The sequence below is a fragment of the Palaemon carinicauda genome, unplaced genomic scaffold (assembly GCF_036898095.1).
Source record: "Palaemon carinicauda isolate YSFRI2023 unplaced genomic scaffold, ASM3689809v2 scaffold1258, whole genome shotgun sequence".
Taxonomy (NCBI): domain Eukaryota; kingdom Metazoa; phylum Arthropoda; class Malacostraca; order Decapoda; family Palaemonidae; genus Palaemon; species Palaemon carinicauda.
In genome coordinates this window covers 42501-53654 of record NW_027168769.1, presented here as the reverse complement: position 1 = coordinate 53654, position 11154 = coordinate 42501, and the positions used below count along the sequence as shown (strand labels likewise).

At 37.7% G+C, this 11154-nt stretch overlaps 1 protein-coding gene across 1 annotated transcript in view; it reads right to left on the bottom strand.

The window, feature by feature from the left end:
- Positions 1–785: 785 nt before the first annotated feature.
- The window catches only part of LOC137635449 (SCAN domain-containing protein 3-like), a gene marked incomplete at its 3' end in the record, with an annotated part of 21284 nt that continues 10915 nt past the window's right edge, over positions 786–11154 (bottom strand). Inside the window, exon 3 of the mRNA XM_068367916.1 lies at positions 786–906. Coding sequence (XP_068224017.1) covers positions 786–906 — 121 coding nt within the window. The remainder of the gene's footprint in view (positions 907–11154) is intronic.

Here is an 11154-nt window from a genome sequence, read left to right as displayed (position 1 = left end):
TCAAAGGGTTATTTGCTGCAATGTAATTGTTCAGTGGCTACGTTCCTCTTGGTAAGGGTAGAAGAGCCTCTTTAGCTATGGTAAGCAACTATTCTAGGAGAGAGGCACTGCAAAATCAAATCATTGTTTTCTGGTCTTAGATAGTGCCATAGCCTCTGTACCATGATCTTTCACTGTCTTGGGGTAGAGTTCTCTTGCATGAGGGTACACTCGGGACACACTTTTCTATCTTATTTGTCTTCCTCTTGGTTTTTTAAAGTTTTTGTAGTTTTATATGTGAAAAATTGTTTTTGATGTTGCTGTTCTTAAAATATTTTATTTTATTTGTTAATTACTTCTCTTGTGATTTGCTTATTCCCTTTCCTCACTGGGCTATTTTCCATGTTTCAGCTCTCGGGCTTATAGGATTCTGCTTTTCCAAGTAGGGTTGTAGCTTAGCAGCTAATAATAATAACAACAACAACTGCCAAAAATTACGGAGTGGTACTGACCCCCTCCAAAAGAGAAAGAATTCTTGTCAGGTTATTCTTTTATTTGGTATGGAAATCGAGGAAACATTTTCTTCTTAGCATCGTAGTACAAGTGTGCCTCACACTTGATGCAAAACATGTTTATTTTCCCCTTACATCCAGGTAGTTCATATGTCCCTAGGTTTTGTACTAACAGAAGGGAAGTGGGCAACGCGGCCAAGTCTAATATCTTTATCAGAAATTTTCTTAGTTGCTTTACTTATTTTTTTTTTCTTGGGGAAAAGTAAGATCTACAGGGAACATCTATTTCATTACATTCGCCATCGTCGTCTGCATCACTGGTTGCTATTATGCTTTCTTCATGAAGTGCAATATGGCTTGAAGTCTGCCTGCCCGGTCGATAAAATTCTGCTGCTGCCGATGGTAGTGGAGGGCCCTGAAAATTATGATAATCATTAGTTTCCGCTTTAAGAGCACACTTAGTCTAATGAAACTGAAATTTAATTCTTCTTAATTTAAATCAATTGCAGTAAAATATATCATGGTAAAATTAGAAAAAGATAACAGGGGTTAAAGGAATAAAAGTTTTATTAGCTTAGGTGTGATGAGGTTAGTGTTGGTTAAGTTCAGTGGTTAGGTTTGTTAAGTTTGGGTTAGCCTATATTATGTTACTTTGGATTATGTTGTTGGGCTAAGTTAGGGTAGGTTTGGTTTAGCTAGACTTCTGTAAGTTAGGTTAAGAGGTTATGTTGCATTGCGCAAGGCTAGGCTACATTGACAATATTTTAAATGCAAACATCAATTTTAATTTTTCTTCTTTGTGAGCACTTGACTAAATATGGACCCTTGGTTGCCCCGTCTCTAACACATTTTAAAAATTTTGGGGGGTCTTATATGAATAAATACAATTGAAACACATGCATGGATAGAGAAAATCTCTCTCTCTCTCTCTCTCTCTCTCTCTCTCTCTCTCTCTCTCTCTCTCTCTCTCTCTCATGCTGGTAATACAATTACAACTAGTGAGTTATGTAAGACGTCATTATTAGATAACAACAACAACCTTCGTTGAATTAAATTTCAGAATTTTCTTCGACGGAGAATCATTTAAAAAAAAAATCACACGATGGTTTATTAGCCCTGAGGTCTTATCAACGGCGTTTTTTTTTATCACTAATATGCTTTACCACCATTAGGTCCAACACCCACTCTCATGTTGTTAGTGGCTTCCGCAACTTTATGGCCAAAGAAATGGCCCCAATTATGTCTTCTTATACCTTTGTGGATCAGCGACCTGAAATAGCAGCATCTTCCAGAAGCGCAGGCTGTTGCTAAGCTCCAGAGGGCTTCTATTGAGGCCTCTTAGACAAGACTTGAACGTCAGTAGTCAGGATTACCGTTAGGACCTTATGGTTTGTCAGGAATTTTAGTTATATGATGGTATAATATTTTTTTCTAGAATTTCATTGCTGTTTCAATTCGATTATGAGTTCTCTATTAGATGATAAATTTTTCTGAGATTTTTCCACTCGTTACTTTTGTTCATGGTGGAACAGTGGAAAACCAAATTCTCTTGCTGTAATATAGAGCTATGTTATTATTATTATTATTATTATTATTATTATTATTATTATTATTATTATTATTATTATTATTATTATTATTATTATAACGTCTTGAAGGGATTAATAATACCAAAGTGGTTTCTTTGCATGATACTTATAACCATGATCTGGAAAATCATCCCTTAGATCAGATGTTGATTCTCCATATCGACTTCCATTCGTATATTTGCTGCTAGCTTTGCTCGCTTGTTGGAGCGTTGTTTTTACTTCTCTTGTTGCCATCGCAATAGTATAGATTTGCACCTTCGAATGACCCCAAGTTAGAGTATAATGTGAAGTAGGGTGGAGTTCACAATCCCGTCCGTAAAATCATTCACTTTGATTCTTCTATGACACATTTTAATTGGCATGGTATGCCATGATTTACTTTTGTTCGTTAAGTGCTTTTATTAGTTATGGCTCCTGTATTTGCATGTGTAATCCTGCTTCAGTCCTCACTTTATGTAATTCATTCATTTTTTCCACCCAATAATAAAACTGGAATCGCGTTTAATCTGAATAGATAAGAATCTCGTAAAGCGAGATTAAGCGTCATCTGTTAGAACCAAAATACTGGTGGAATCGAGCCATGAGCCTTCTCAATCGCAAAACCGCCAAACTTGATCGATTTGTAATCAATCACTAGCATTGATCCTTATCACTCTCACAATACCTCCGGTCAGAAAGGGATGAATGATATCAAGAAGACGGTTTTGAGAGAGAAGGGGTTATTTTGTGTATTTGAAATTTGCTTGGTTTATATCATGAATGAAATGCTTTAAATTGAATTTAATATCAGCTTGAGTTCAGTCTATGAAAGTATATAACGTTAGGGGTTTCGATATATACTGTGGTCCCATTTTGCGTGAAGTTTAGAATTGAAAATAAAATATTTAGAATGTTTGTTTAAAAAATATGTATGGTGAGAATTTCGAAGATTGGTGTGTATATGCTAATTTGGAGATTATACTAGTTTGTAGTGAAAGTGTTATGGTAGAATTCATTTGTATATGCAGTTTTCAGTTCAAAACTCACACAAAACCGCTAACTACTTTGCAAGCTTGTGTTGGATTTGTATTTCTTTTGGGGAAGATCCCATGTTCCAAAGATGTTGAGTGACCACCTAAAAACAATGTTAGAACGATATATGCCCGTTTTCATTGTGAGTTTGAATCCTTAATATTAAATGTTATCAATAAGGGCATTACGATCATCATCATCATCACTTCGTAAATGTTAAGGAAACTTCGTCAAGCCATACATTAAGATCACCCAATTTCCACCTCTCCACCATCATCTTTAACCTCCACCTGGTTTTATCCTTCTACCCCCATCCCCACATATGTTCGAGGTTAAAGGTCTCACATTTATGATGAGATCTCTTTGGTGGAAGGTTTTTAGTAAATTGAAAACAAAATACTAAGATGACAATATTTCATACATTTTACTTTCCAGGTGTTTACGATAATTTCAAAACTATAAGTAATGAAGTAAATATGCAAAAGACTGTTTGAACAGATGTCAATAGGAATGGATACTTTAAAGAGCTTACCGGAGGAACACGTATAAGGAGATGGACATCAGGTCATGAAACGACAAATAAAATCGTAATAATACAAAGAGTCAATGCTAAGGAAATATTTCCTCTTGTCTTGGGGAGGATGAAGCCAGTTAGACTCGGACCTTTGAGCATTGAACAATCGTCACCAGGGAAGGGGGTTCGCTTGGAAGTGAGCGACTTGCCCAGATATCTTCGATTGATTGATTAGGAGTTTTCTGTCATCCTGACATCTAAGAATATTGACGCCGAATCAGATAATTTGAGTTAACAATGTGTTAATAGTATAGTCTTTAATACCCTACATCCTAAATACCACAATATCACTATAATAATACAGCAATCACTTTCATTGCCTGTCATTTCACCCATTTCATTTTCACCATTCACTTCTGAAACCATATAAATCATGTTAACTGATCATGCATTTTCAATCTCCAACTTTAATCTAATATAATTGATATAGCAAATAATACTATTTTCTTTAAGAGGGCCGGAGCCAAGTAGCCCGTGACAAAAGTTGACCCCAACTGCACCGACCCACGTGGCTCATAATCGAAATCAAAGGAAAACACTAAAATCTACAACTAAACCTTTAAACCTTATTACTTGCTCAGTTTATTGATATTAACATGGAAAACAGATTCACAGGAGAGAAATAACGCACATTTAAAGATTCTGAGAGTTCAACGTGAAAAAAGCAAGGATACATGGGGCAATTTGAGAATGTTAAAAAGAAAAAATCTGCTCACATAAAGTGTTCAAATTGGTTGCCATTTAGCTCAATACACTTTTTGCATCGTGAAAATATGGAACTGCAAACTATAAGTAGCATTTCTCTCGGTATCTGAGCACATTCTTCTTCAATTGCTTCTCTAAGTTCGTCAATTGTTTTAGGTTTTCTACTGCGCACTCTTCAAAGTGCGATGGACGCTCGATTTTGGGATACCTGTTTCACGTGACAGTTGACGAACAGATTTTCGTGGGGAATTCTGAACATTAGCAATAACATCTTGCTGTTTAGTTGGACTTGTCGATGTTCTTTTTCGTCTTGAATGTCCTTTTCTCATTCTTTGGAAGGTCCCATGATTCTCAAAAGTTATCTACGATTCGTGAAATGGTGACGCGTGTTGGGGCATCTCCGTGGAACTCACTCGTAAATTGTCTTTGCGCTTCAATTTTATTTTCACATTTCTACAATTTCACAATTTTTTGCTTGAAAGTAAGCCCAATATCCGCTATTCTTACTCCAAAATCAAATCTGAAATAGAAAAATTTTTTGTACATTTTTGGGACTATATATATATATATATATATATATATATATATATATATATATATATATATATATACTGTATATATATATGTATATATATATATATATATATATATATATATATATATATATATATATATATATATATATACATATATATATATATATATATATATATATATATATATATATATATATATATATATATATTTATATATATATATATATATATATATATATATATATATACATATATATATATATATATATATATACAGTATATATATATATATATATATATATATATATATATATATATATATATATATATATATATATATATATATATATATTTATATATACATTTATATATATATATATATATATATATATATATATATATACATTTATATATACATTTATATATATAAAATTTATATATATATACATTAATATATATATATATATATATATATATATATACAGTGATGCCTCAGGATACGAAATTAATCCGTTCAGGATGCGGTTTCGTATCCTGATATTTTCGTATCCTGATATTTTCGTATCCTGAGTCGCGTTTTACATGTAAATAGCCTAATCCATTCCAAGCCTTATAAAAAGTCACCTTTTCTTTCATAAACACGCTAAACTGTAGTAATAAACATGCATTGCAGCCATTTCTATCATTCAATAATTAACACAACCGTTAAAAACAGCCTAATCCATTCCAGAAACCACTATGAGATTATTCAATAATGTAGTTATAGCCAAGTTATCCCCCCCAAGCCCAAAGAAAACGGTCCGTTTTCTTTACTACGGTACGTACTGTATAAAAGTTACGGTACTGTATGTACGTAAAGCATTTAGATCAGTGAAGGTGTATTGTTACTGTACCTGTACGTACACCTAAATTAATGATTGATACTGTACCTGTACACTCTGAAAAAAAGGTTACAGTCAATTAGTGTAACAAAAAAGTTGAAACTTACCTTTTGATTGAGACGATGTCCGATAGCGAAGTCGCGGCAGAGGAGGATGGCATAAGGCAGAAAACGTAACAAGTGACAGACTACGTACAGTAATTTACACACTTAACACATTAACACTTAAACTTTACGAAATAAAAAAATGGCAGAAATAATTAACACTTAACATTACGTATGGAAAACTATAAAATGAAAGAAAAAATTACTTTAACACTTAACGGTAACATAAAACTTAAAATTGAATTTTTTTTTTTTTGCTTTTTTATAACTTTACGTTTTTCTTATTTTCTAAATCTCTTCTACTTCTTCATCACTTTCTTTTTTCTGTTTCTTTTCTTTACTTTCACCTTCTACTTCTTCATCTCTTTCTTTTTTCTGTTTCTTTTCTTTACTTTCACCTTCGTCTTGGCCTACTAATACCGCTGGCCTCTTTAATAAGAAACTATCCATTGAAGCTTGTTTCTACCTACTTTTCAACACATTTCTAAAATGCGTTGGGCAAACGTCATTGCAGTGTTGAAGCGCACGGTTGGTATAAACTTTTTCTGGATGTTCCTTTTCGACGTAGTCTGCCATTTTATGGAAACATGCAAGAATTTCCTTAATGTCTGCCGTTTTCAAAGGTGCAACATCCTCCTCATCACCGCTAGAGAACTGCTCTTGAACATCACTCACTTGCATCGTCTCCAACTCCTTCAAGTCGTCCGTCGTCAACTCCTTGTGGTGCTCCTCGATAAGTTCATCGATATCTTCCGCGCTAACTTCCAGCCCCATGGACGTACCAAGATGTATGATGTCAGCCACCTCAGACTGCTGAATTGGTTCAGGATCGTCAACGATCTCGGCTTCTCCTCCAGGCTTCCCGAACCCCTCGAAGTCTCGTGCAGAGACAGCATCAGGCCACAGCTTCCTCCAAGATGAGTTTAGGGTACGCCTCGAAACTTCCTGCCAAGCGAGATCGATGAGTTTGAGGCATATCACGATGTTGAAGTGATCTTTCCAAAATTCACGCAGAGTGAGGTTTGTACTCTCTGTGACTTGGAAACATCTCTTGAAGAGATGCTTCGTGTACAATTTTTTAAAATTAGAAATAACTTGCTGGTCCATGGACTGGAGGAGAGGGGTGGTGTTAGGCGGTAGATACAGGACCTTTATGAAGGAATACTCGGCCAGAAGATATTCCTCGAGGCCAGGAGGGTGAGCTGGAGCATTGTCCAACACCAGCAGACATTTCATAGGGAGGCGCTTTTCTTCCAAATATTTTCGGACAGTCGGACCGAAGCAGACATTCACCCAATCAATGAACAGTTGCCTCGTTACCCAGGCTTTTGCATTCGCCTTCCACATCACGGGAAGGTTCTCCTTAATGACTTTGTGGGCTTTGAAGGCTCGGGGATTTTCTGAATGGTACACCAGCAGGGGCTTTATCTTGCAGTCCCCACTGGCGTTTGCACAAAAAGCAAGGGTAAGCCTGTCCTTCATAGGCTTATGTCCGGGTAGCCTCTTCTCCTCCGCCGTGATGAACGTCCGACGAGGCATTTTCTTCCAGAAAAGCCCAGTTTCGTCGCAATTGAAAACTTGCTGCGAACTGTAGCCTTCCTGCAGAGTCAACTCCTCGAACGTTTTAACAAAGGCTTCGGCAGCCTTCGTGTCCGAGCTGGCTGCCTCCCCATGCCGTACCACTGAATGGATGCCAGTCCTTTTCTTGAACTTCTCGAACCACCCACGAGAAGCCTTAAACTCTGGGGGTTCCTGCTGGGATGTTCCTTCTCCTGCTCCTTCTTCGGCCTGAGCACGCACGAGATCACCGAAAATGGCGGAGGCCTTCTGGCAAATTGCAGTCTCAGTGATGGTGTCTCCTGAGATCTCTTTGTCCTTGATCCACACAAGAAGCAGCCTCTCCATCTCGTCATGCACGTGCGTTCTCTTGTTGGAGAAAATAGTGACGCCCTTAGAAGGTGTTGCTGCTTTGATGGCCGCCTTCTGCTTCAGGATGGTGCCTATCGTAGACGGATTCCGGCCATACTCCTTGGCGATCGCACTTAAACGCATGCCAGACTCGTACTTTTTAATGATTTCAAGTTTCGTCTCCATCGAGAGCATCGTCTTCTTCTTCTTTCCTTCGGCAACATTCTTGGGACCCATGGCTACAGTAATACGTAATATAATACACTACGTAACGTTATATACAGTCTATGTATAGTAAACACTAATACAGTACAGTGCACAGTAACGAAAGTTTATTAACGATAACACGTGGCGTACGAATGTACTGTATAATAACACAAAGTCAAACAAGCGAAAGCACACAACACAATGTCTGTTAACTATACCGCAGTCGGAACGAAAAGAGAGAGAGAGAGATGAACGCCCGTGCGTAGGCAAGCTGGGATAGTTGCCGACCAATAGGAAAGCAGGATCTTATGGCGTCAGCTAGCGTCTGAGTAGGCAGATAACCAATGGGTGAGCGGGAGGCTGTAAGTGAGTCTACCCAAGTTCAAAGTCTGGCGGCGCGCGCTTTTTAAAATTACTCTCGGCGAAGAGTTGGGATCTCGTAAGGTTTTCGTATCCTGAAATTTTATCCGTATCCTGGGGCATAAAAATCTTCGAATCACTTTTCGCATCCTGAATTTTTCGTAAGCAGAAACTTTCGTATCCAGAGGTATCACTGTATATATATATATATATATATATATATATATATATATATATATACAGTATATTTATATATATATATATATATATACATATATATATATATATATATATATATATATATATATATATATATATATATATATTTATATATACATTTATATATATATATATATATATATATATATATATATATATATATATATATATATATATATATATATATATATATATATATATGTATATATATATATATGTTACAGTAAGAACACGTACCTAGGGATTACGCGTAATCCCTGAATATTTCAGTGAAAACACCTATTCCCCGTTTCACTCAGGGATTTCGCGTAATCACTGAAATTTCCAGTGATTACACGAAATTCCTGAAATTAGACCTGTCATTTTACGTGTTCTTACTATTGAGCATTCAGTCAATTCGTGTAACCTTCATCTATGAACGTTTTAATTAAACACAGTACAATTACACATATACAATTACACAGAGCATAGTTTAACTTAAAGACCTTTCAGTTTCGTTAGTGAGTGTTTGTGTTTAAACGACTGAGACATGAGTAAATGGTTCAGTTTTCAAAAGTGTCAGAACCACTGCTCGTTGGTTCATTCTTCCTCTTATTCAAGCAACTCTGACGTTGCTTCATTCTTCCTCTTCCTCCAGAAAAGTCAAGATGTCTATTGAGGAAAGGTTTACACAAAACCTCAAGGATCATTTCAAAGAAAACAAAAAAGGATGAATTCCAAAGTGTGACTATCAGAAGATCATCGATGCCCTGAAAGCAGCAGCTGATAACTCACATGCCAAGGGGGGGGGGGGGGGGCATGGATATTATCTGTTGGAGAAGTAAGTTTTCACTTCAATCTATTATTTTACTCAGTCTCTCTCTCTCTCTCTCTCTCTCTCTCTCTCTCTCTCTCACTCTCTCTCTCTCTCTCTCTCTAATGTTAACTGTGTTTTCAGGTATGAAGTACTCCAGTGCGGGCCTTCAGAAAAACTGATAAAGAGACGTTCGACACGACAGGAGTCGCCACTCTACTATGTGAGCATCGAGGAGACGTTTGGCGTTGTCAAGAGCGCCCACATCTCAACAGGCCATGGCGGAAGAGACCGGATGTTGAAAGAATTACAAAAGAAATATGCAAACATTCTAACTAAGGCCGTTTAGCTGTTGCCAAAAGAAACGAAAACGGCCGACGACGAAGGGGGTTGCCGTTCGTCCAATACTCGGCAAGGAATTCTCGTCAAGGGGTCAGGTGGATCTAATTGACATGCAAAGCATGCCCAGTGGATCCAACAAGAAATGGATCATGGTGTACCAGGATCACCTGACGAAGTTTTGCATCCTTCGAGCCTTGATGTCTAAAAGAGCTGCAGAGGTCGCTTTTCATCTACCTGGACATTTTTCTTCTCTTTGGTGCCCCCGTTTTTCTCCAAAGCGATAACGGATCCAAGTTCACTTCACAAGTCATTACAGAGCTCAAGGAAGTTTGGCCAAAACTAACACTGGTGCATGGTAAGCCTCGCCATCCCCAAAGTCAGGGGTCGGTTGAGCGCGCAAACGGTGATATTAAAAATATGCTGGTGTCATGGATGGCTGACAATGACTCAAAAGACTGGCCTACAGGCATCAAGTTTGTTCAGTTCCAGAAAAACAGTGCTCTCCATTCCGGGATAAAGTGCTCTCCATATTCTGCAATGTTTTGCTGTGAGGCTCGTGTAGGACTTACTACTTCGTCTTTGCTGATGGAAGTGATTGCTCGGATGGAGACTGAGGAGGATCTTCTTGCTGTCACATCAATTAGACCAGACTCTGACAATGACAACTCTCTCTCCCAAACTGATGGTGTTGCAAAACAGACCCAAGCTACAAGTGATGAAACACCAACACATGATTTGACAGAGGATGTTTTGCTCCCAGTCTAACATGGCAGCACTACAACACAATACGCTGGTGACAATGTGACAAGTCAGCCAATGACAGCTGAAATCCTTGATCTACCCAAAGGACCTTCCTCGCCCACAGCAACACCATCTGCCTACAATGTTGAGAGTCCTGTTTCTTCTGGAGAATCAGAAGAGCCCGTAACGTCTCTCTCAACCTCTCCATCTGACAGTCCTGTTTCCTCTGATGAAAACCACTGAGTTGCAGAACGCATCAAAGAAATCAAAAGGCATCGTCGTGAAGCAGCCGATGTACAAACTTCTCAAGCAGAAAGGATGGTGAAAAGAAGTCGCGTAGATCTGCGAGCTGGCGAACATGGAGACAATGTAGCTGTGCCAGTTCCACTTGTTGATCGTGGGAGAGGAGATCCTAGAAATATCCTTGATGTCATAATTGACAGACGAGAAGACACAGACCAATACAGGATAGCCGTAAAAGCTGGCATTCTCAGTGGTCTGTATTCCAGAAATCAATTCGATCTGTGCCCTCAGCGCCTTCTAAACACTGACAACATGAACACTGAAAAAACAGTTTCACTGCGCTCTGCGGTGATTTCTCAATCCGCTTCAGGTGGACAAGACTTCACAAGATGCAACTGTACTGGCGTCCAAAAGTGTAGTACAAGGCGATGTAAATGCCTTAAAGCTAGG